This window comes from Lagenorhynchus albirostris, chromosome 12, assembly GCF_949774975.1.
Source record: "Lagenorhynchus albirostris chromosome 12, mLagAlb1.1, whole genome shotgun sequence".
Classification (NCBI taxonomy): Eukaryota; Metazoa; Chordata; class Mammalia; order Artiodactyla; family Delphinidae; genus Lagenorhynchus; species Lagenorhynchus albirostris.
In genome coordinates this window covers 3086801-3113675 of record NC_083106.1, presented here as the reverse complement: position 1 = coordinate 3113675, position 26875 = coordinate 3086801, and the positions used below count along the sequence as shown (strand labels likewise).

At 46.2% G+C, this 26875-nt stretch overlaps 1 protein-coding gene and 1 pseudogene across 1 annotated transcript in view; one reads left to right on the top strand and one right to left on the bottom strand.

The window, feature by feature from the left end:
* PDE10A (phosphodiesterase 10A) overlaps positions 1-15874 on the bottom strand; it is a 580174-nt gene extending 564300 nt beyond the window's left edge. Inside the window, 2 exon segments of the mRNA XM_060167479.1 lie at positions 15656-15742; positions 15745-15874. Coding sequence (XP_060023462.1) covers positions 15656-15742; positions 15745-15874 — 217 coding nt within the window.
* Positions 15875-16288: 414 nt separating this feature from the next.
* Positions 16289-17281, top strand: LOC132530907 (putative uncharacterized protein FLJ36797; annotated as a pseudogene).
* The last annotated feature ends 9594 nt before the right edge of the window (positions 17282-26875 follow it).

Sequence of the window (26875 nt, the reverse complement as noted above, 5' to 3'; positions counted from 1 at the left end):
ATACAATTTGGGTTTACTAAAAATAGATTTCATGACTCACAAAGAGGTTGCTACCCACAATCCGAAAAGCACTGGTTGAGACCATTTCAAAATGTTATGGAATCGAGGGCTCTGAGGATCCCCGCCTATGGTTTGTGAGTGAAAGATATGAGGAGGGTTTATTGAGGTTAGTTGAAGCTGACTAAGAAGGGCATTATGTTAACAAAAGCTTGAAGTCTTTTTAAAAAAACAAACGTACTGAAGAAACATCCAACAGTCCTTGGCAGTCTAAAGATGTACGTGGGGTCTTCCCTGGTGGCGCAGTGGTTGAGAGTCCGCCTGCCAATGCAGGGGACACGGGTTCGTGCCCCGGTCCGGGAAGATCCCACATGCCGCAGAGCAGCTGGGCCCGTGAGCCATGGCCACTGAGCCTGCGCGTCCGGAGCCTGTGCTCCGCAACGGGAGAGGCCACAATAGTGAGAGGCCCGCGTACCACAAAAATAAATAAATAAATAAAGATGTACGTGGTACAGTAAGGTGCCCTTGGAAGATAAAGATGAACTAACAACATCATTAGCTTGTCGAGACCACCATCCAAGGATGGGTGAAGGCAGGACCTTTACAAAAATATCGAAATAAATGTGGAATGACTGGGCATTACGAGTCTTAATTTATAAATAGAGTAACCATTCTTCAGGTAAGTTTCTTTTTATTTTTCTTTATCACAATTCAGCTTCTTGGATATCTGGGCAATTTCCTTCTTCAATAACATGACAGAATTTCTTGTCAAAACTTAAGCATTTTTGCTTATGAAATTAGCCACCCAGTCATTGGAGCAAAGTCATTGGAGCAAAGAAGTTTTACCCTTAGACTTTCTACTGTCTGAAAAATACCACTTGAATCAGTCCACTACATTATTGAATAATGCTACAAAAGTTTGTAGTAATTTTATATCTTCTTTGGAGAAATGTCTATTTAGGTCTCCCATCCATGTTTGGATTGGGTCGTTTGTTATTTTGATATTGAGCTGCATGAGCTGCTTGTATACTTTGGAGATTAATTCTTTGTCAGTTGCTTCATTTGCAAATATTTTCTCCCATTCTGAGGGTTGTCTTTTCGTCTTGTTTATGGTTTCCTTTGCTGTGCAAAAGCTTTTAAGTTTCATTAGGTCCCATTTGTTTATTTTTGTTTTTATTTCCATTTCTCTAGGAGGTGGGTCAGAAAGGATCTTGCTGTGATTTATGTCATGGAGTGTCCTGCCTATGTTTTGCTCTAAGAGTTTGATAGTGTCTGGCCTTACATTTAGGTCTTTAATCCATTTTGAGTTTACTTTTGTGTATGATGTAAGGGAGTGTTCTAATTTCATTCTTTTACATGTAGCTGTCCAGTTTTCCCAGCACCACTTACTGAAGAGGCTGTCTTTTCTCCACTGTATATTCTTGCCTCCTTTATCAAAGATAAGGTGACTATATGTGCGTGTCTGTCATACAGAGTGAAGTAAGTCAGAAAGAGAAAAACAAATACCATATGCTAACACATATATATGGAATCTAAAATAAATGGTTTTGAAGAACCTAGGGGCAGGACAGGAATAAAGATGCAGACGTAGAGAATGGACTTGAGGACACGGGGAGGGGGAAGGGTAAGCTGGGACAAAGCGAGAGAGAAGCATGGACATATATACACTACCAATCGTAAAATAGATAGCTAGTGGGAAGCAGCCGCATAGCACAGGGAGATCAGCTCTGTGCTTTGTGACCGCCTGGAGGGGTGGGATAGGGAGGGTGGGAGGGAAACGCAAGAGGGAGGAGATATGGGGATATATGTACACGTATAGCTGATTCACTTTGTTATAAAGCAGAAACTAACACACCATTGTAAAGCAATTATACCCCAATAAAGATGTTAAAAAAAAAAGTTTGTAGTAATTTAAAAATTGCTTTCCCACACCATATATAGACTATCACTAGTAATTAATGCAGAGCTTATCAAGGCCAATATATGTGGTTTTCTTTCTTCATCTCTTCCCTCTACTTTTAAGCATGGAGTAATAACTTTTAGCGGAATGACTACACGAGTGCATATGAAACAGCCCCTTTTCTCTAGAATCTTTCAGGCCAACGGGGATCCCAGAACTATGGAAATGACCCTCATGCCACACAGAATGTGGTGAGCGCCTAAGGCCACCCAGTGCCCCAGACCCAGGAGGAAAGACACCCCCATCCTTCTCGTGGAGATGACCACGGCCTCATGGAGAGGGTAGACGTTCCGAGGGGCCTCCAAGGATGCGGAAAGGTTCTACGAAGAGAAACTGAGTGGTGAGCAGAGTCCTGGGAAGAGGAAACTTCATAAGCGCTCCTAGAAAGTAAGTATCAGTTTAGCTGAACGGGAGGGTCCTGTAAGGGGAGGAGTGGGAGAAGCACACAAGATGTTAGGGCTTTCCCTTTGTGTGGCTACTTTTAGTTGACCACGCATTGGCACGTCCATTATCTCAGTGCCATCTCTTCAGGACTACAGTGCGACAGACCCTCACGCCCAAGGAGAGCGTTAGTACTTTACAAGAGAATAAAAGGAGAGCTGGAGACTTCCCGGTAGGAGAAGGGCCAGCGATAGGCTGCCTGCACTTGTTGGAGGGGTAGCGTTGCTGTGTCTGATGCACGTACTTTCTTTGAGAAGTGGACTCTGCCCCATCTGTCAGAACGAGAAATTCTGTCTTTGGGATACTTGGGCCAGGCCAGCTGGGTCAAGGTTTTCTTTCCTCTCTGCTCTGGGGTCCTAAGGTCTGACCTGGAGCTGCCATTTACCTTGTTACCTTGGGGGTGGGCATGCAGGCAAAGGAGCCCTGGAGGTCCCACTGCTCCATCTTTGACTCTCCCAGGGACTCCCTGAAAACCGGCTTCCACTGAGATTTGTTCTCTTCGGATTTTGCTGCTTGTAACTGACAGGGACCTCGGCACAGATGGGCTGAAGCAGGAGAGCTGGGGGCAGAGAGTCCATCTAGGGGGCTCTTCTAAAAGTCCCCCTTAGCCCTTTTCTACACTACTTTCTGGGCATCCTAAGTCTACAGAAAAATTCTACTAAAAAGGGAATTCCATTGTTCATACATTTATTCAACAATATTTACAGAGCACTTAATATTTGCCAGGCTTTACTCTAACTGGAAAAAATGGCCAAAGAGGTTTCTGTCTTTATGGAGAACGCATTCTCACAGGGAGAGGCAGACTATAAAAAAGGAAGCACAATAAGAAAACCTCAGATAGCATTTTTGTCCTACGAGTGAAACATCACATCCCCACAGTGACCCAAGGTTCCAGGACCCTGTGTGGCCAGCAGAGAGCACAGGTCAAGTGCTTACCCAGAAGATGTTTGACAAAAGAAAACAGAATGGGATAGAAATATATTGTAGTGGGGACACTGAGTAATTCTTGCCGGTTTTCTTTCTTCAGACGAAAGTCTAACTCATGTTCAATGACTTAGCACAGAAATGGAGCTGTTCCCAACATCACTCTCACGGATTTCATGAAATCCTGTCACTGTAACATTTCAGTTCCACTTTGCAATTCTTTTGCACTTGAGACCGTCAAATGACAATGACCTCAAATCTGACAATCAGAGAGACTGAACAACAAAAACTAAAGGGAATGGGCAGGAAAAGAGCTTAATATTAGGTAGAGAGGGATGGATTAAATTAACATGCTATCAGTTGATAATGGATTTTTCTTGTATGTTACAACAAATTATTTTTCCCTATATTTACTTTGGACATTCATAACGAAGTTAAATGAAACTCCTACTGCTCTACAAGTTATTGTTATTTGTATGTGTTAGTTATCCTTTTAATCACTTACAATAGGCAGCTGGGTTTTATCCAATCCCAGTGATTTTAAACTGGGTCATCAAAATCCACTGGGTCTAAGTGAAACCAGGGTTTTAACAATGCCGTGCAATCTTTTGCTGGATGTCAAGCCAGAGGTGATACTGTATTAAGAACAGGAGACTAAGCTGTAACAACAACCAAAATGTTCCAATTAACTTCAAGTTAGAGGGAACATGTGGCCAAATACAGCTCAAAGTCAGGGCTTGGGATTGAGAGATTTGCCCTGAATAGCGTATTATAGCCTGGAGATACTCAAAGCCCTACCAACAGCCCTAAAAATATTCTAGGACTTAAGACCCCATGGGCTCACCTGTGTCTGGCTGCTACTTCCACACACTCAGGTCTGCTCCACGTCAACCCAGACATGAGACTCAGGCCCTGCACTGGTTTCCATTTACAAATGAGATGTTGAAGAAGTTGGTAGGCTTATCAAAGAATTCAGGACACACAGAGGAGCGCAGCCTGCACCACCTACCAAATTAACGTGCAGTCACCATCCGTCACTCCTGGGTTCTGATTCCCTGTCAACCGCACCACTAGTAGGGGTCTTCCTCTGAGTTGGCCCCCACAGCTCCTCCTTTCTGTTCTCTCTCACATTCTCTTTTTCTTTACACTCAGGGACTCTCCCTTTTGCGGGAGCAACCAAAGCCCTTGCCCCTGAGGCCCCAGGGTCTCACCTTCTACAGTTGGTGTGCACCAAAGCATTTTTCCAAACCAAGATTGTTCCCTTCCTGAGAGATACTCTGGAGCTAAATGTTAGGATGATTGCAAGTCCTCCACCAGCTACAGCACCTGTTATGTAAACATGGGTTTTAGTATTGCAGGTCAGGGGGTGGCATAAAGTCACATCTGTCCCTTTTTCCTTCTCCTTCACAGTTAGCCCAGGGAAGCCCCAGATAAGACAGGCAAGTGACTGTCTTGATGTAGAAAAATGGAAAGAGGCAAAAATCAACATCATGGCAGCGCTCAAGGGTAGTCCAGAAAAGAAAACTAAGCCTCCTGATTATACTTCCCTTCTTGAAACGAAGTTATGGACCTTCCTAGGCAGAGATTCCTAAGTTGGGTAAGCTTTTCCCAAACAGAAGTAAAAGATCTTCCTTATGAGCAACTTCACCTCAAGATTCTATACCTGGTGGATATTTCATCTTCCTTCTCAATACCTCCTCCTTCAGAGCCAGCAAAGCAAGCACAATATACTTCTTAAATGAACAAGAATCAGGCTTTCCCTGGTGGCACAGTGGTTAAGAATCTGCCTGCCTATGCAAGGGACACGGGTTCAAGCCCTGGTCCAGGAAGATCCCACATGCCGCGGAGCAACTAAGACCGTGTGCCACAACTACTGAGACTGCGCTCTAGAGCCCACGTACCACAACTGCTGAAGGCCGCGTGCTGCAACTACTGAGCTTGCGGGCCTGGAGCCCATGCTCTGCAACAAGAGAAGCCACCGCCATGAGAAGCCCGCGCACCACAACAAAGAGTAGTCCCTGCTCGCCGCAACTAGAGAAAGCCCGTGCGCAGCAACGAAGACCCAACGCAACCAAAGATAAATAAATATTTTAAAATATATTAAAAAATGAATAAGAATCAAAGTCAACATCCGTGGTAGAGAAGAATAACAAATATTTGTGAATCAAAATTATGTATAGACTTTTAGTATTAAGAACAAGATCTAGTTCATTTATCAAGATCCTACATCTGGATTGCAAATGTTGCCATGTTAAAGGGCTTGGAATGCATCAGGGATTTTTCTCATGAATATAAGGTTTATAATATTCAGACATGATTCGACATGTTTATAGAAAACCATACATCTTCATTGATGGGCTCCAATGACTGCTAAAGAACATTCCACAAATTATTACAAAAATGAGTGTGTAGGATATATATTTAAAACAAATGAGTTTTATTATGTCCACCAAAAGGCATGCACACAAGTTGTTTCATGTCAGTTTTATTTGTGATGACCCCTAAATTGAAATAACCCAAATACCCATCGGTAGTACAAAGGACAAGTAGATTGTAGACTATTAATACCATATTACTTAGCACTCAAAAAGAACAAACAACTGTAACAACGTAGGTGAATCCCACAGACATAATGTTGAAGAAAAGAACCCAGACACAAGGCTGTGTGCTGTTTGATTCCACATATGTGAGTCCCAAAGCAAGGAAAACCAATTAATGGCAATAGAGTTCAGAATAGTGAGTAGGGGTTTTATTGGGACAGAGCACAAGGAGCTTTCTAGAATGCAGAAATGTCCTGCATCTTCATCTGGGTATGGATATATGTTAACATTAATTAAGCTGTTCACCTAAGAAAGTGAACTTTCTGAAAATGTTATAATTCATTTAATATATATATATAGGTATGTAAGCAAAATCCAAATTTATATAGTTATGAATTGACTTGTACTGCAGATTTGAGTGTTCAACATTTTATACTTTCAGAAAGAGCTTTTTGTCATGGCATAAGTAGTGAATTATCAGAATATGTTTCTACCTGTCTTTGTAATAGAGCAAGAAGTCTGGCAGACACAACCTTAACCAAGTGATGAAGCTTAACATCGCTAATGACATCATGTGTCCTCTGATGTGACCCAATGCCACCTGGATAGTATCCTTGTCCAAAATGTTTAACCTGAATCTGATCATTCGGGAACATCAGATGAATCCAAACAGGGAATTTCTAAAAGATTATTGACCTGGACCCTTCAAACATGTCAACATCAGGGAGCATTTCTAGATTAAAGGAAATGTGACAACTAAATGCCATGTGTGGTTCTTGATTGGATCCTAGATTGAGGGGGAAAAAGCGGGCTATTACTGGGGAAATGTGAACATGTGCTCCCACTAGCTAATATTATATCAACATTAAGTGTTCTTGGTGTGGTTGCTGGACTGTGGTCCTTTAGGAGAACGTCTTGCTCTTAGAAAATAAATCTGAACTCTTAGATCATCATAATGTCTACAGATAACTCTCAAGTGGTTCAGCCAAAAATAATAATTGTTGTGAGAGAAAGAAGAGGAGGAGGAGGGGGAGGAAGAGGAGAAAACGTAGCCAAACGTTTGTCCCCATCACTTGGAGTGAGATGGACCCACCTCAACCCAAAATTTGGTTCGAATGTCGAGACTGGTGGTCCCACACAGGCACCAAGAGGGTGTGGGAAAGTTTATTGCTTCATAACGAGGCTTTGCTAGCGGAGAAGTGCAGACTCCCAAGCATGTCTGGAAATGGCTTGAGAGCCAACAGGTGCAGGTTTCACTGTGGTTACAGGTGGTTCTGGGAGATTCTCACGTAGGAGTCAGGGCTCACGTGGACTGAGTTCCCACTGGCACCAATGGAAGGACCACGTGGGCTGTCGCATCAGCCTGCCCAGGTTTGGAGCAGACAGGAAGCTGGGTGGTGGGATCTGAAAGCTGTCAGCAGCCAACCATCAGAAATGGAGTCAGATTCTGTATCACATTGTCACATTGGCGATTTAGGTGAAGAGGACCTCAGTACGCACTGCACACATCCTGTAGCTTTTCTGTAGGTGGAATACTTTTCAAAATAAAAAGTGGGAGGAGGGAAGATGAGCCTACTGTCCTCTCACATGAGTACCAGGCACTAATACCTTAAAATCAATTTAGTCCTCAGGAAAACTATTTTTGTAAATACATGATGCTATGTTTTAATCATCTGTGCACGCTTAATCTCAAAGCCAGTGTTCTTTCACAAATGAAAGATTTTTACGGCTCAATATAAATATTCCTTCTTATCTCTATCCATTTACAAGTATAATTATTATGGTCACTATTAAATGGAATACTCAATACTTTAAGATGTCTTAGTTACAGAAACATTGGTCATTTCACTCAAGAAGAAATTATTGAGCGCAGAATATGTACAGGCATTGTATTAGGGGCAGGGATAAAACAGATAAAACAGGGATGAAACAGACTAAGACAGGAATTATCAGTTCTAGATGAAGCTCAGTGTCTTAACACACCAGTTAAGACATTCCCCTCTGCCCTTTGTGAGTTTATATTCTGTCAATATTTAAGAATCTAAGCATATAAAATGTATAAAAGTCACACAACCCAGACATACCATTACAGTTACGTGAGAATTTAAGAGTCATACTTATACCAATCATAATTTTCATGGGCTCCCCAGAAGGTGTATTCGTATCCTATTTTATAATAATGCATATGTTAAATAACGTAATTCTTTCCCTGTTATTACATAAATTTATAGCAAAATCACAAACCTGTGCCTATTTATAGTAACTGACGTGGACAGAATGCAATATCGTATCCACATCTGCTCTAAACAGAGAGTTGGAGAAGAAAAACTGTCCCATAAATCCTAAAGTGCATGGTGCTACTGTTGCCCTACATCTAGTACTTCTGAGACTTCAAATATGCTATCCCACTGATTTGAGGAGTTTGCTTACATTTGCTAATCACTCCATTTTTAGGTCCCCAAAGTGTAGTGTCCATAGGGCTAGTAGATCACTGCAAAAGAAAATTGGGGCAGGTGTGGGCAAATAGGCCTTTGGTGGAGTTTCAATTGTTGTCATCTTTTTTGATTCAACTTCTCTATCTGGAAATTCACCAACAGATAGATTTATACACGTGCTCAAAAAACTACTGTGTGGTTGCTTATTATAGCACTATGTATAAAAAGATTAATTCCATAAGAATTATCAGTTATGTTACATTGTGCCGTGGAATACTATACAGACAATAAAAATCAAGTAGATCTATATATGCTGGTAAATTTCCAATACATAAGTAAGTGAATAAAGAAAGGTACAGCAGAAAAGGAGGTGGAGGATGCTCGTGTTTGTGTAAGAAAGGGATATCACGTATGCACTCCTGCACAGGTGACCCTTGCGCGACCGCACAAGTTCACTTCTGCACAGATTTTTTTTCAATAAATACATATAGTGCTACACGATCCACAGTTGGGTGAATCTGCATATGTGGAACCAAAGATAGGGAGGGCTGACCATGGGACTTGAGAATCCTTGGGTTTTTGTATCCACAGTGGGTCCTGGAACCAATCCCTTGAGGATTTTGAGGGATGACTGTATACACACAGAACATTTCTGGTTGGTGTCATAAGAACCTTGTAACGTGGGTGACCTTTGGGAAAGGTGAATGGGGTTGGAGGGGGACATATTTTGCATCTTTTCTGTAAGTCCTGCCGTGATATTTACACTTTTTACCATGTGCATGTGTGTATATGTGCGTGTATGTGTATAATATATGTGTGTGTGTGTATATATATATAATATGATGATGTTGATCATTGTGATTGCCACATTGTATTCATCAAGGAAGAGGACAGAAAGTTAAAGAGCTTTTAACAAGAATCTCATATCCCAGTTGAGCCGTTCTTATACTAAACAATGCTGCTCCTCCAGCCAAGACAGTGAAGATAACTTCAGCTTACCTAAGAAGACAAGATTCCATTTGCACGGTTAAGTTCCGTCACGGAAGCACTTGAAGGAAACATCTCCACAGAGCTCTTACCTCTGTTTATTTGCAATCCTGTTTCTGCACTGGTGGGAAGGGGGAAGGTGGGTGTTTGTGGCGGGGGGGCAGGGAAGGGGCTAGCAAATCAGAGTATAAACAAAACTGCTTTCAACCTAAAAAGTTGCTTCTAAACCATAGATCAGAAGGTACCCTCAGTTAACACCCCACCATGCTCAGAGTGTCTGGTAGTTCTGGAAAGAATGGAGAGAAAGCATTGCCCCAGCCACCAGCCTGTCCAAATTGTGCAGATGTTAAGTGACTTCCCCAGCCTTTCACGTCAGCAAGAACTGCTGCTTATCTACTTCCTTTGCGAGTTACCATTTCATTTGGAGTCGGTTATGGTTTACCTGCTTCTTCACACAATCCTATTCAAAGTCTTAAAAACGTCACCATCCAGGTCATCTGATTCAACCTTCTGATGTTACAGATGAGGAACCCGGCAACAGGCATGTCTTTTTAGACTAATGGGACTTCCTTTCTGGTCCACGTGTGAGGACTCACCCCCGGATGCTACTCTGTATTTTTGTGCTTCTTTTCCCCGAAACTCTCCTCTCCCCGCCAACCAGCTTTGGCACACTGGAGGGCAAAATGGCCTTCCTGGTGGGAGCCAGAGAAACTAAGGTGAGAACTGAAGAACATCTGAACTGCAACGCTCTTCGCCATCAAGCTTCTATGGAACGTGCGCTTGTGAGATTTTCTTCAGGGGTCAAGATTTTCTTCCAGGGGTCAAGCCCACTCTTTCATATTAATGATTATAAATAACCCTTTAAGAGATTTTTCTTATAATAATTAAAAATCTGATCAACTATTCTAAAACAATTAATCTGTTCGGAAAAAATCATTTCAACTGGTTTTAGGGGGTCATGTAGACGTAGGGCACTCAACAATCTAGATGTTCAGCTTTAACTGGTTTTAGAGGTACGGAGTTGCTAAGACTTCCCCTGCCCCTGTTTCCGGATGCCCCCAAAGCCAATGGCCTGTGGATAATACAGGGAAGCCACAAAACCCAAAAGCCAGTGTGACGTCAAACAGGAACACAATTTTAAGAAACCAATGTTTACTTCAGTCATTACCTCGTCAGATGAAGGAATAGCTACCCATAGACAGTCTCACTGTGGCTCAGGAAACCTGAGGAGCATAAAACATGAGTAGGTCATGGGTTCTGTTCAAACCTCCCCTGACCTCCTTCACTACAGAGGCCCCCTTCGGGTGACTTTACACCCCAGAGTGACAGGAAACCAGAAGACTGGGCTGGATAGGATCTTAACCAAGCTCATCAAAGATAGAAACTACTTACTTTTAAAACACTCATGAGATTAACTGAATGTAATAATAAACATTTGACATCATTTTATATCCAAAAATCATCTTAAAAGAAATGAGAATTAAAGTCAGAAGACAAAACAATACAGAACTGTTAGGGTGTGGGTGGGGAAGGGGGAGAACAGAAATGGGTTTCCGAGATCCTAGGAAGAGCCCACAGGGGCTGAGAGAACAGGTTTCTAACTAGAGGGTAAGTGTTGGAAAATAGGCTTTAATGTTATATTTCAGTGTAGAGTAACTAATGCAACATCATGTGATTAGACCAAAGTATCTAAGTAGATAACAATTCCTTGAAAAGGGACCAATATGAAGGGAATGTGAAGAGAATGAAAAAATAGAAGTATCTTCCTATGGGATAAGATCAATAATTATAATTATTCAGTGTTTCCATCAGAGCCTCTTCCCACATGGTCTTCGACATACATAACCATCACCTTCACAGCCAGATGAATGCTGTAACACACTCTCATGTCTAAGTTCAAAGCCATGAAAGACAGTAGATGCAAAGCAAAGCGAAAATTGTGGCCGGCATTGTCCGTTTGCACACCAGATCTCTCTAAGTTGTAAAGACAAATCTTTGTATGTTTAACATTTTATGCAAATATCTCCCATCAGTAGAGTCTGAACACACGGTGGACACAGAGCCAGCTGGGGCCCACAAGAGAACCATATCCTGGTCCCGATCGTGACTTTACACATACGCACACACGTCAGATAACTTCAGCGGACCTTCCAAATAAACGTCCGCTGTAGGACGGGACACTTCACTGTCCCCTTGCCGCAGCTGAGCAAATAAGTCAGGGAGAAAAAGGAAACCATCCGTGTATGTTCACAACAACCCGTTCACCGTCTTACCTTCATCTCATAAGGAATCTCCTAAAGAGAAATGATTAACAGGACAGGAGCCGTTATAGGAAATAGCCACCTAGGGCCTGAGTGGACACCTACCCTCGTGACTGGGGCACAGATTGGTGGCGGGTGAGGGCATGAATAGGGGCAATGGTTTCCGTTCTTCTGTTCAAAGTTCCCACTCCACTCCCTCCAGGCAGTCTGCATGCTTACTGGCTGTTTAAAACTTTAGACCAAACCAACCTGCTGACAGACGGTCTTAAAATCAATGACTCCCAATGAAACTTAATTTCCAATTGCCTTGATCTAATAGATGCTATAATGTGCTTTCAGTGGTTGAAATGAACAAACACGTCGGCCTTCCAAGTTGCTGGAGCTCAAAAGAAACCCCTTCTGATACACAAGGTCAGCGAGACTGATGTAAATGCTTTTCTCTCCTGTTCAGTGTGTGCATATTGTAAAGTTTGGCCGAGAGACTCAAAGGAAAGACACAGCCTTGAGTTGGAGAGGTGATAAGATCCAGGTCCTTAACCATGTGTAAGTGTCCTTGTATATTTTGTTGCAGGTGCATAACCACCCGTCACTCAAACACTGGTTTACACCTGGCCTCCCCATCTTCCATGGTCACAGTACCACAGCCATACACCCTCCCACATATGTAGAGATGTGTTTCCATCACGTTCGGTGAGTGCCATGACTACCATTTCTCAAGGAAATGCATTCACAATCCTATGGTACTTGAGTATTCACACACTTAATGGTTTCTACAGTTACATATTCATAGGCAATTATCTAGTAGCATTTTTATTTGCCAAATGCAAAGGATATAGTAAAATCAGTAGACATTTTTAAGCTCTAACAAAACCAATCTGTACCATAAGTCACTTCAAAATTATGATAATCTCTGAATAACATAGATACAAATACTTACTATTGCCTGTTACGACTTACAAAATATTCTCGGCCGGGTCCTATCACACTAGGGAGTGTGGGAATTTTGCTACTACTGTTAGTACAGGACCTCCAGAACATAGCTTTTTAAATTCTAATACCACACATTTCCACCAAAAGGACGATAAATGTTTGTTAAAATACAATTCTTATTGCTTTTATAAATGCCAGCCATGCATTCACTAATTATTAGAAAATGGCATAAAATGTATCCAGGCTGTTATATACCAGGATAATCATGTCAGTTCCCATAGACTTCACTAGTTGCTTAACCAAAAGAACATAGATAGTATGCACCTTTGAGAGTAACCTCGGGTCAAAACTGAATGCTGAGTATAGAGCCGATGAATTTGTCAGACACCCATGGTGATACCGAATTATTCTCCCCAAAGATGGAAAAATACCAAAATACCATTCAGATAGAATCATTGCCATATTTGAATGTCTTACCAAATGCCATTTTTTTCAGTAAAATTAATTGAAGAGCTGTACTAACTTTTGCTCTAAGATCACAACTGAGCAAAGAAAGTCCAAACATGGGCAGACACTGAAATACAACCGCTTCTGAGGTGAGTGGGAGACATTGCTCTCACCTGCTTCTATTAAATCCCACTGACCAGGGAGAACCAAAACCAGACCCTTTGCTTTAAAACGCACACAAGCCATGCAAAGGGTTGCAAGGGGACACAGAGATTCATGTCTCATGAGCAGGAAGGACTTTGGTGACTTCGTATTTCTTATGACGTCAAAGGAGAAAAGCCATGGACTCCATTTTGGAGGTACACGCCCAGTCCCCTGGTGCTCCGACCAGCCCCTGCCACCGACCAGGCCACAGGGCTCCCCTCTGAAAAGAAGAGCAACCCCAAAACACAGCTCCTCTCCCTGCCTGGGTTCAGACCTTTCCCCCACAGGCCCTTTCACCTCCCCTTCCACAGCTTAACCGATAACAAAACATTTGCATCTGGTTCATATTTCCTTTGTGTTTAAACTACAGTCCAGAAAAGAACTTGACTAGTCCATTGGGGCCTACTTTCAACCAAATTCAGAATACTGTAAGTGAAATAAAAGGTGTCTGACTGGGTTGCTCTTATGTGGCAATCAGATATCCAAGAATTACTTTTGCTTCCATAGGAAATTTCCCATCTTCACTTTTTCGTTGGTTTGATTCTAGGGAAAGGAGTCCCCAGATGCTTGCAGCACAGCATCTCCCCTCGAGATCAGTCCACCATTAGATCTGCCTCAAGCCTCACCTCCAACTTCGGGAGGATGCAAAGGGCTGCCTGAGCAGATGGGGATTCAACATGACGCAACCCTGAGCATCCCTGGACTGGAGAAGCCTGGGAGAAGCAGCAGCCCTCCTGACGCCCCTTGCCAGCAACACACGAGGGGACAGCATCAGCACCCACTCTGCAGACCCAGGCGTCCTGCACAGACGTCAGTACAGGCCACGGAACCACAGGACAGCTCGACACCCCCATGTATGTGACAGCAAGGCAGAGGATGGGAAATGGCCAGCCATCCCCAATCCATACCCAGCCTCTTCCAGCCTCCTCTCCCACTCCACCCCACCCTCCCCTTCTCCACACAGAGTTTCAAGTTCACCCAAATTTGGGTCTTCAATGCCAGCCTAATCAGCACATTCCCACTCCCCCGCCCCCCATTTCCTGGAGGCACATGTAAAATCCCATTTGTGGGGAGAAAAGTCTACTCAAGTTGCCTTGACACAGGGAGCTGCCGAGCACCGGCTGGAGCATTCCTGCAGAGCATCTCAACTCCCAGACCTTCCCTGCAGGCTCCTTTCCTTTCCTCCAGCCCGGCTCTCCCTACCTTCCTCCTGGCTGCCGCCCTCAAAGCAGGCAGTGGGCTCCTCCTCTGGGAGCCCCGACTGTCCTCCACCCTCCAGGGCTTTGCGTTTCTTCGACATCTCTGCCGGGGCTGGGGCTTTGGGGTGTTCTTTCCGCACCCCCAGCCTCCCCCCTCGGAGAGGAGAGTGAAGGTGGGGTTAGGTGGAGGGGAGAGAGACGGGCAAAAGAGGTGGGGAGGAGAGGCCGGGGAGGGAGATGGCTGGAGAGGAATTGCTGCTGAAGGAGGGAAGGCACTTTGGGGAAGCAGGAACCAGGCGGGCAGGCGGCGCAGAGAGCCTACAATCAGTTCAGCAGCAGTCCTCCGTCTAGGGGGCTCTCTGCTCTCTCTCTCTCCCTCTCTCTCCCTCTCCCTCTCTCCCTCTCTCCTTCCTCCTTCCTCTTTTTCCTTCCACTAGAAGGGTAAGCCCAGAGGGAAAAAGAGACCAAAACACCAGGGAGGAGAGGCTCTTTGGGTGCTCAGCTGATTTCTTTCTAATTTAGGAGGGGGATAGCGTGGGTGCTGGGTATGGGGACTTCTAGCCCTGTCTGTAAAGGACTGGTGTCCTGGGAAGGGAGGTGTTGGGAGGGGGGAGGGTGTTAATGGTGTTTGGAAGGGAATATTTTCAGTGGATTACAAGGAAAATTGGGTAGAATGAAGAAAACAAAATGCTGCAGGATGCAATATAGTGATGCCTTCAGGTGCTAGGGGCACAGGACCCCCTCCTCCTCTGTGACATCATTTGAGCTTTTGCAAAAGGGGTTGGGGGAGGTGCAGGGAGGACCAAGGAGAGAGGCAACAGAGGCCCGAGGCAGAAAGGGGAGGGGGAGGGGTCTTGTCCCCATTCAGAACTGAGGAAGGAGGCCCAGAAAGGAGGCAGGAGGGTGGGGGCCTCCTCCCAAGGCCCCCTTGGGTCTAGCCTTGCGGAGGCGGCCGTTTGCAGCTGGAGGGCAGCCTTGCAGGGAACTTGGAGCTGGAAACTCGGTCCAAGAAGCAGTAGCCGGAGGCAATCGCTCAGGCGCTGGGCTCGGCTGCCCTCCCTCTCACCTCCTCTGCCACCCCTGAGTCTTCTGGTTTTATCCACTCAGGTCTCTTTTTTCTCACCTCCACTCATCACCCCTCTTCCAAAACAGTCATGTCCCCAAACAACACACACACACACACACACACACACACACACACACACACACACACACTTTCTTATTGCCGAAAAGGATGGAGGGAAACGATGGTAACTTTTTAAATGGTTGGATTGGAGTCTTTCTGGACTCTCAAGGGTTAAATAACAGGTACAAGGAACAGTCCACTCACCGCCGAAGTATGCGAAGCGCCTGTCTGCTTTCCGCTTCAAGTTCACACACTGGAAAAAGAGAGAAAAAGCAAAGAGGAAAAAAAAAAGCGGGCGGGCCCGGAGCCCCGTGGGTCCAGGGCTCCATTGAGAACTGCGCACAACAAGTTGCCAGTGAGCCCAGGTGGCCCAAGTTCATGACCTCTCCAAGAACACTCGCTTCTGCTCCACTCGGCAGGCATATTCCAGAGGCGTGGGGCAGTCTGCCTTTCGCGCTGATCTCCCCTGAAAAGGAGCAGACAACTCTAAGCGGTGTGTGGCATTCCTCTGTCCCTCTTGTCCATCGGGGGGTCTCCGGGAAAGCCGCGCTGAGCGCTCTAGGCGCCAAGGAAGACCGGTCCATTTCAGCTCATCCTCCCGCGGCCGCAACTTTGGACCCACACACCTACAGAGAACCTAAGTGCGAGTGTGCGTGTGGGTTTGAGTGTGTGCGCGTGAGTGTGCCAGCCTGTCTGCCCGCGCGCACCGGGCTTTGGGGCGCATGTGCTCTCGGGAACGACTCTCCCTGGCTGCCTGGAACTTGGAGAGTTTTCCTTTAAGCCGGAGCTGCTGCTCGGACACCCCCCCTCCCCCCCCCCCGCGTCCAACAGGAGGCGATGACGTCTGTAGCCTCGTTGCCAGACAGTCCCCAGGCTGCCGCTGCCGTTCATTGACAGGAGCGGGCGCTCCGACGTCAGCAGCCGGACCTTTGGCAAAGCTGCTCGGGCGGAGACGGCTCCCACCCCCGCACCTGCCAGCCAGCCCGCGGGGGGAGGAGGGGGAGTAATGAAATCAAAGTCGCTGGGGAGGGGCCCGGCGAGGCTCCGGGGCTCGAGGAGGAGGGGACTCCGCTCTGCCCTCTTTATCCTGGAGCTCCAGAGTTTATAAATAGCGCTGTCTCCAGCCAGACTCGACCCCTCCGCTGCAGCCCCCGCGGTGCCCCTGCCCCCGCCCCTGCCCCTGTCACTTCGCGCTGGACTCGCTCGGTCGGGAGGGAGGCGCAGAGGGGGCGGGGAAGCAGGGAGTGGAAACGGACGTTGCTTCTCTTCCCTCTTCCCATTCATAGATTCGGTTTGAGTCTTGGGGCCGCCGCTCGGCTCCAGGAGCCGCAGTGAATGGATGGACGACCGCGCGCGGGGACCACTGGGTGGGCAGGGTGTCGCCCTCGCGGGAGGCGCTCTTCCCACGCGGGAACTTGCTCCCTCGCCTAGGGGCGGGTGGGAGGACCCCAAACGACCATCCTTAAGAGACCCAGGGCCTGCCCCCTCTGGCTCCTCCAGCCCCGGAGTTCTTTTATGCCCCTGCTGGAACGCAAACCGCAGAATCGAGCTGCGCTCGGCCCCAGCACCATGGAGAGCCGGGACGCGGACGCAGCCTGGGCCACGCGGCGGCGGTCCCGGGGAGCGGCCATGTGGCGCAGGGCAGTGGCTGGGGCCGAGGGTGTCACCTCGCTGTGCGCACCCTTGGCTGCACAAGCCGGCGCGCTCTCCGCTCCCGAACCCCATGGCGCGGCGTGGGGTTGCGGAAGATCGCAGGGCGGGTGCCCCACCAGAGCCCCGCTCGCAGGGGTCGTGGGCGCGCGTCTCCCGCGTGCTGCTGCTGGGAGCTGAGGGATGGCAAGGCCCGCGCCGGCCCGGAGCGGGACGCGGCGCCCCCGTTTGGGCGCTGCCCCCGTTTCTCGCTCAGGATCCCGCAGGATGGAGTTCTGAGGCGCCCTGCTCCCCGCTGGAGCTTGATGGACGCGCACGAAAGCTTCCATGGGACCCAGAGCACAGTGTGGCCGAGGGAATCCGAGAGCGCCTTTGCTACCCCAGGACCCGCGCGCGCGGTCTGGGTGACAGCAGAAGCCCAGGAGCGTGGAGACCGACCCGCAGAGCCCTTCAGAGCCCGGTTTGGCCCAGGCTGTTTGAGAAGCTGCCGCTCAGGGGGCCTTCTCCCCGTGCGCCTGCACCCCACCCCCTTAAAGGCCACCCCCCCCACCTGGGCCCTGGCCGCAGCCCCTCTCGCTGCTAGAGGTGACCACATCTCCTCTGCTGTTCCCACCGCTTTCTCTCCCCTTTACAACAAACAGCTCCCAGCAGTTGCCCTAGACTCTTGTCTCTGGTTTCTCTCGTCTCATTGGCTCTTGAACCTAGGCCTACAAGACCGTCTTAGATGTTCTTAGATGTTCTGGCTCAGCGACTCAGCTCCCCCAGGTCAGCGGCCACCCCCGGCTGCTCAGTGGAAAGGTCAGTTCTTAGCCTTCCCCTCGCCTGACTTCCCAGCCAAGTGGGTCAGAGTCTACGGTTCCCTCCTCCAAGGGACACACCCTTCACTTGGCTTTCAAGACAGCACACTCCCTGGTTTCCATCCTACCTTTCTGGCCTTTCCCTCTGGGTTACCTTTGATGAATCTGCATCCCCCCAACTTCTTGACCTTGGAGTGGCCCACGGCCCCCTTATCTTCTCTCACCACCTGCCCCCTTGGTGGTCTCACTCCGCCTCCTGGTTTTAAGTCCTGTCTCAGCGCTGAAGACTTTGCATTTATATATTCAGCTCAGACCTCTCCCCTAAATGTTACTCATGTCTCACTAGCACCTCCACCTGGGTGTCTAGAAAGCATCCGAAACTCAGGAGGGCAAAGTGGGTTCTTGATTTTACCCTCACCCCAAACCTGCTCTGCCCACGGTTTTTCCCACCTCCGTCAACAGATCTTTCAGCCCCACTCCCTGGTCCCCAGCCCCACTGGCCGTTTATAGAACCCGTTCAGAACTCTGCGTCCGCGGATCCTCTCCAGACCTTCTGCTAAAGAAGCACAGGACTAGCTCTCTTCCTCTTTCTCACACTTACTCTGGGGCCTCCTCGGAGAAGCCTCCAGAGGACACCTCACTTAAAACTTCAACTCACTTCCTGTCCCCCATCCTTGCTTCACTTTCCTCTTGGCATTCCTTCTGGCTTACTTGTTTGCCTTGTTTATTCTATCTCCCCACTGAAATACTAGCTTCACGAGGACACGGAGCTTTGCTTTGGCTTAGAATTGCATTAAAAACTAGACTTAGCCTCACGAAGTTCCTCACCTCACCACACATTCAGGAGATGCTGGATTTGTTTGGTGACAAATAGAAGCAGGTGCGCGTAGAGACTGTCCGGGGGCATTTCTCCACCACAGTGGTCCCCAAGTAAACTCCCCATCTGAGAGTGTGGGAGCCCCGCCCGAGGCCACTGTTAGGCCTCTGGGTGACTCCATTCTCTCCCCACTCACTTTCTTACTCCATTGCTTCTTTCTCTTTTTTTTTCTCCCTGTTGGCCTTTTCTTTCCTGTCCAAGCCTTAAGCCTGCCATGGGCCACAAGGAGGTAAAGGGGAGCTGAGCTGCCCTGGGTCCTCAGAGACCACAATCCTTCCCTTCAGCCCTGTTTTTTTGTTGTTTTTTTTGTTTGTTTGTTTGCGGTACGCGGGCCCCTCACTGTTGTGGCCTCTCCCATTGCGGAGCACAGGCTCCGGACGCGCAGCCTCAGCGGCCATGGCTCACGGGCCCAGCCGCTCCGCGGCATGTGGGATCTTCCCGGACCGGGGCACGAACCCGTGTCCCCTGCATCGACTCTCAACCACTGCGCCACCAGGGAAGCCCCTTCAGCCCTGTTGTAGTGTTCACACCCCTTCTCGTCCAGCAAGTAAATATCCTGAAACTGTAGGACATCCACTCTATGTGCCAAACATCATATTCATTCAGCAGCCACTGAGCTCTAGGGGCCAAAGCTTGAAGGCCCAGATCTCCCCGCAGGCTCTCTGATGGGGGAGGGGAAGGGGCCCCGGGCTGTGTGCTGTGCAGGAGGTGCCCTTGCAGGCGGAGCCCCACCCAGGAGGCCGGCGGGGGCCAGAGGCAGGAGCCAGCGGTGGTTCAGAAGGTCCAGTGCCCCAGGCTCAGGCCCCGCTGAGGAGCTGGAGGTGTATTCTGAAGGCCTGGATGGGTTTTCAGAAAGGAATGAAATAAAGTCCTATTTGTGTCAGGAAGACAACTGGGGAGCGGTGGAGAGGGGCTGGGACCAGAGACAGGGAGAGCAGCTGAGAGGCTGTTTCACAGATCCGGAGTTGAAGGAGTGGGCAGAGCTGGCAGCGTGCGTGAGAGGATGTAGGAGGTGAGGAAGACGGAAGTGGTTCTAGGATGCATACGTGGTGGCCCATCTCCTGAAGTAGGATCTGAAAATTCAGCCCAACTGTGCTGAGGAGTCCAGGGAGATCGACGGCAAGGGTCAGACAGGTTGGCTCCGCTGGATGCTACAGATAAGTTCCCTTTAAGATCTGTCACCCACCTTGCACACCTGGAAACTCCACGTTACCTGCCAGCCGGAGCAGATGGGGGTTGGAGGCTCTCGGGTGAAGACTCACGGGACATGGGTGTATAAGCCAGGCCGCCTCGTTCATCCCAGGGAGGTGAGTCTGTGAGGGCTGGGCTCCCCTCTTCCTTTACCCCGGCCGCCCCTTCCCACGAACACATCAGATTACAGGACACTCTATGGGCTTCAAGGCCACTTCGTCTAAGCTGTGGAAAGGGGTGATGAACCGGTGGTGCCAGCCAGCGAAAGTCACATGGGCTCTGAGGGGGACTCCCGTCGAGACTGCCGTCAGGACGTCGCAACGGTGACCTGGCTTCCTCGGGGCGCCCTCCACATTTCTGCTTCCAAAATGACTGTTCTCCTCCGGACACCTTGAGGAGAGCCATGAGAATAAAAGGCTCTGAGGGAGCCTGGGGCTTCTCCTGACCCCTGTGAGGCTCAGCTTGCAAGTGGAGCTGCGTCCCACGGAGACTTTCCATTCCCCTGGTTCTTGGAAGAGCATTTCCAGGTTCTTCTCATTCTGAGAAGAAGTGAGATCTTTGGATAATGGAGCGTTATTTCTCACCACCTCCAAGGACAGTCTGGGGAAGACAAGCAAAATCAGTGTAGGCTTCCTGACAAAGTGGCCTGCTTGGCACACACGGGTGGGATCTCTGGTGCAACCAGCCGAGCACAAGCATCTCTGTGCCTGGAAGAATTTCTAAGTTGTTGGAAGTGATTTTCAAACGGGTATTGCAGATGTAGAAAGTCTGAAAGTAGCTTATTTAACACTGTGAATGGGTTAAATAGAGTCTAATCACTGATTTGCAGAGCTGGAAGGAACATTCAATTAACTAATGAGACTAATCCCCTAGCCCCAAAATGCTGTGCTATAAATGAGGAAAATGAGGGTAAATAGTGTAACACAGCCAGATAGTAGTGGAGCTCTGAGTAGGCTCTTTTTTTTAAAGGAAGGACAGTATAACTGTAGATTGTGTTCAGATTTTGAAACCGAGCATATAAATGCAGAAATTTTAGTTACGTCATATCTGTTCCATAAGTAGCGTGACTTAATTATCCTAAATATTTCATCTATTTAAATTTCATCATTCACGTTTTTTAGACTTTTACTTGGAAATAACTTCAAATTTACAGAAAACGTGCAAGAATAAAAATGGTACAAGGCACCTCCATGCACCTGTTACTCAGACTCTCCTCCTGTGAACTCTTACCTCCATGTTCCTTGTCACTTGCATGCTCTCTACTTTTCTAATCTGTTAAGAGTGAGTTGTACCTCTTGGTCCTTTACCACCCAAATACTTCAGTGTGTATTTCCTAAAAATAAGAATATTTTCTTATATAAACACAGCACTGTAGTCAACTTCAGTCAATGAACATTACTGATAAAGTACTCTTATCTCATCTCCATCCATATTCCAGTTTTTTCCATTGATCCAATGTCTTTTAGACACGTCCTCCCCTTCAGAGCAGAATGCAGTCTAGGGGCAAGGATTTCATTTAATTGCTCTATTCTCAGATGCTCTCAATCTGGAACTTTCCTGAACCGTTCTTTGTCTTTTATGACACAGACATTTTGGAAGACTATAGATATCCCCTCCCCCCATTTCTGAATAAACTATTTCTCAGTGTGGGTTAGTTAGATGTTTCATCAGGACTGGATTCAGATTATGCGTTCTCAGCTGGAACACTACCGAGAGGAGGCTGTGTCTTTTTCAGAATAGCATGTCGGAGGCTCTGACGTCCACCCAGTTCTCACTGGGTGTCTGAATCCTGATGAGGTTCTTGTTTGATGTCTCCACTGTGTAATCACTCTTTTTGTTTCACTTGCAACTAATAAGTAGTCTGTGCAGAGACACGTGAAGATCTGGCTAATATTCCGCCCCAAATCGGCTCCAGCTGAGGATTTCAACTTGGTCCACTCCTGCTTCTTTAGCGTTGGAACCCAGCACACCCTCCACTTTCACTCATCAGCGGTGGGGTGGGAAAGAACCCTCCCTCTTCCCTCATTCACTACTTTATGTATCTGCAAGTATTAAAGTGTTCAGGACACAGAGTCCTAGGCCTGATAATTTATAATTCATCTTTGCATGCACTTAGTTTCCTCATATTTGGTCCATAAAAGGACCAGTGAGGGCTTCCCTGGTGGCGCAGTGGTTGAGAGTCCGCCTGCCGATGCAGGGGACACGGGTTCGTGCCCCGGTCCGGGAGGATCCCACGTGCCGCGGAGCGGCTGGGTCCGTGAGCCGTGGCCACTGAGCCTGCGCGTCCAGAGCCTGTGCTCTGCAACGGGAGAGGCCACAACAGTGAGAGGCCCGCGTACCGCAAAAAAAAAAAGGACCAGTGAGAGCCCCGTAAGCTGGCTCCTGCCTACACGAAATGCCCTGTCATTTTCTGAGCTTTTCCCTGCTTTTGGCACAGTAAAATGTTACAGACCCATCTTGTACCTTCCTTGCCCCAGCCTGGAATCAGCCATTCCCCCAAGGAACGCTGGTCCTTGTAGTGGTATTAGAGACCAAGATCTGGGTACCAAGGTTGCTCACTGCTAGTGGGGTGACCGTTCTTCTTGACCCTTGCAGCAGACAGATCTAGGCAATTAGTGAGCGCACACGCACACACACACACACACACACACAAATATATGCACATGCACACATACATAGACAAACATGTGTGCACATATACATGCATTTACATATTTCAGGAGTCTTTCTTGCCTTCTCATGGCAGCTGTGTATGTCCCTTTAGCACAGTGAGAGCCCTCCTGACCCCACTCTAACCACATCAACATATTTCGTTACTTGCTCAATGCCATGATGTGTCTGAAAGTTTCATAATTGCTTTGCCCTCACCCCTGCAACAAAAACAACTAAAGGAGGTCAAGATTAGTTTTGCATTCTCGCCCCAGCACCTCTCACCACTTCGTACAAAATCCAGGTGATCCATAAACTACACTTTGCTCAGAAGTTCTCAGTTTGTTCTGTCTTCTGTATTTACTTTCCGTTTCCTTTCCTTTGAAGGATGACAGGATTCCTTTGTTGCGTTGCCCTTTCAGGTTCAGGGGTTTCCCCTTCCTGTTCCTATCGATTTAATTTTATTCTCTGAGCATGTAGTTTTGAATATGCTTCTGAAAGTCAAAACTCTACTTTAAATGCACAGAGAGAGGCCCCTCCTTCTAAATTCTTTCCATTCCATCTCCCCTCACCACCCCCAGGCCTGGCTAGAAACCAATTTCACTGTTTTCTGGTTTGTCTCAACTCTGTTTCCTTTTGTAAAGGTGGCAGATGTGTTTGTTTTCTTATTTTCTCCACAAAACTTATACTCTATATGCTCTTTTGCAATTTCCTGTTTGGGATTAGTAACATCTCCTGGAAATCACTCCCTATTGTTTTTCAGTGTCTTCCTCAGTTTTTAACAGCAGCTCTACTGTGTGCATGTCCTATGCTTGGACAATTAGGCAATCTCCAATACTTTACAATTACAAATAAGTGCAATAAATTACTTTCTGTTTTTACATTTTCATACTATGGAAGGTATAACTTCAGGGTAAATTCCTTGAAGTGGAATTGCTGGGCTGCAAAGTAAATTTAAACATAGTCTTGTTAGGGGCTTCCCTGGTGGTGCAGTGGTTAAGAATCCGCCTGCCAATGCAGGGGACATGGGTTTGAGCCCTGGTCCAGGAAGAGCCCACGTGCTGCGGAGCAGCTAAGCCCGTGCGCTGCAACTACTGAGCTTGCGCTCTAGAGCCCGTGAGCCACAACTACTGAGCCCACGTGCCACAACTACTGAAGCCTGCACGCCTAGAGCCTTTGCTCTGCAACAAGAGAAACCACTGCAATGAGAAGCCCATGCACCGCAAAGAAGAGTAGCCCCAACTCGCTGCAACTAGAGAAAACCTATGCGCAGCAACGAAGACCCAACGCAGCCCAAAATAAAATTAATTAATTAAAGAAAAAGAAATACATAGTCTTGTTAGATATTGTCGAACTCTCTTCAAAGGGTTTACATCAGTTTACAATCCACCAGTCATTTTCTTTTTAAAAGAAAAACAAATAAAATTTCCCAAGTGTAAACAGATCTATATTAATGAAAAAAAATGTTTTAAGGAAGTAATTTTGTTCACTGAACTGGAAAGATTAGGGACTGCTTTATCCTCAGGCAACTTGGGGTGTGATGAACTTATCAGGATATAATATAAACATATTTTTCTATGACTCGTCTACTAAACTGAGCACATACATTTTTAACCATTTTTTAAATTGAAGTATAGTTAATTTACAATGTTGTGTTAGTTTCAGGTGTACAGCAGAGTGATGCAGTTATACACATATATATATTCTTTTTCAGATTCTTTTCCCATATAGATTATTACAAGATATTGAGTTCCCTGAGTTATACAGGAGGTCTTTGTCATTTATCTGCTTTATATATAGTAGTGTGTATATGTTAATCCCAAACTCCTAATTTGTCTCCACCACCCCCTGCTTTCCCCATTGGTAACCATGAGTTTGTTTTCTATGTCTGTGAATCTATTTCTGTTTTGTAAATAAGTTCTTTTGTATCATTTTTTTAGATTCCACATATTAGTGATATGTGACATTTGTCTTTCTCTAACTGACTTATTTCACTTAGTATGATAATCTCTAGGTCCTTCCATGTTGCTGCAAATGGCATTATTTCATTCTCTTTTATGGCTGAGTAATATTCCATTGAATATATGTACCACATCTTTATCCATTCACCTGTTGATGGACATTTAGGTTGCCTCCATGTCTTGGCTATTGTATATAGTGCTGCTATGAATATTGGGTCTCATGTATCTTTTTGAATTAGAGTTTTCTATGGATATATGCCCAGGAGTGGGATTGATGGATCATATGGTAACTCTATTTTTATGTTTTTAAGGAACATCCATAGTGTTCTCCATAGTGGCTGCACCAATTTTACATTCCCACCAACAGTGCAGGAGGGTTCCCTTTTCTCCACACCCTCTCCAGCATTTATTATTTATAGACTTCTTAATGACGGCCATTCTGACTGGTGTGAGGTGATACATCATGGTATTTCTGATTTGCATTTCTCTAATAATTAGCCATGTTGGGCGTCTTTTCATGTGCTTGCTGACACTCTGTATGTCTTCTTTGGAGAAATGTCTATTTAGGTCTTCTGCCCATTTTTTGATTGAGTTGTGGGGTTTTTGTTTGTTTTTTAAGCTGTATGAGCTGTTTGTATATTTTGGAAATTAATCCCTTGTCAGTAGCATCATTTGCAAATATTTTCTCCCATTCCATAAGTTGTATTTTTGTTTTGTTTATGGTTTTCGTTTGCTGTGCAAAAACTTTTAAGTTTGATTAGGTTCTATTTGTTTATTTTTTGTTTTTATTTCTATTATTCTAGGAGATGGATCCAAAAAATATTGCTGCGATGTATGTCAAAAAGTATTCTGCTGGGCTTCTCTGGTGGCACAGTGGTTGAGAGTCCGCCTGCCGATGCAGGGGACACGGGTTCATGACCCGGTCCGGGAAGATCCCATATGCCACGGAGCGGCTGAGCCCGTGAGCCATGGCCGCTGAGCCTGCGCGTCCGGAGCCTGTGCTCCGCAATGGGAGAGGCCACAACAGTGAGAGGCCTGCGTACTGAAAAAAAAGAAAAAAAGTATTCTGCCTATGTTTTCCTCTAGGAGCTTTATGGTATCCTGTCTTACACTTAGGTCTTTAATCCATTTTGAGTTTATTTTTGTATATGGTGTTAGAGAATGTTCTAATTTCATTCTTTTACATGTAGCTGTCCAGTTTTCCTAGCACAACTTATTGAAGAGACTGCCTTTTCTCCATTGTATATTCTTTCCTCCTTTGTCATAGATTAATTGACTATAGTGTGTGGGTTTATTTCTGGTATTTCTATCCTGTTCTATTGATATATATTTCTGTTTTTGTGCCAGTACCACACTGTTTTGATTACTATAGCTTTGTGGCATAGTCTGAAGTTAGGAAGCATGATTCTCCCAGCTCCATTCTTCTTTCTCAAAATTGTTCTGGCTATTCCAGGTCTTTTGTGTTTCCATGCAAATTTAAAAATTTTTTGTTCTAGTTCTGTGAAAACTGCTATTGGTAATTTGATAGGGATTGCCTTGAATGTGTAGATTTCCTTGGGTAATACGGTCATTTTAACAATATTGATTCTTCCAATCCAAGAACATGGTATCGTTTTCCATCTGTTTGTGTCATCTTCAATTTTTTTCATCAGTGTCTTATAGTTTTTGGAGTACAAGTCTTCTGCTGCCCTAGGTAGATTTATTCCTAAGTATTTTATTCTTTTCAATGCAATGGTAAATGGGATTGTTTCCTTAATTTCTCTTTCTGATATTTCATTGTTAGGAGCACATACATTTTGAACCTTGTGTCCCTCTATATTATGTAATAAATATACTGGAAAAAATCACTTGGAACCAGGCATGATTCGTGTTCTCAATTCTGTCGAGTTCTTGCTCTGTGAATTTGGGGAAGTCACTTGATGTCACTAAGACTCTATTTCCTTATCTGTAAAATGGGGATAAAACAATATGTTCCCCGACTACATAATAGTTTGGTTTAAGGATCAAATGTGTGTGTCATTTATAGACATAAATGACAAAGTGCCATCTGTTTATCTATCTATTGTTTCTATACGTCCACAGTCTTTGAAACGTCTCACTTCTAAGAGAATGAGGGGAAAGAACATTTAACTGAAATTTCAGAAATTTGCATTTTTTGTTCATTTTCATCCCCACTACAGTTAACACACCGTTTGAATCTAGAAATGCTATTCCATCTTTCTGGGCTGTATCTTCCATCTTTATACAATAAAAGGGTTGACCTCTTCGCCTGTAATATTCTTTCCGGTCCCAAAGCATG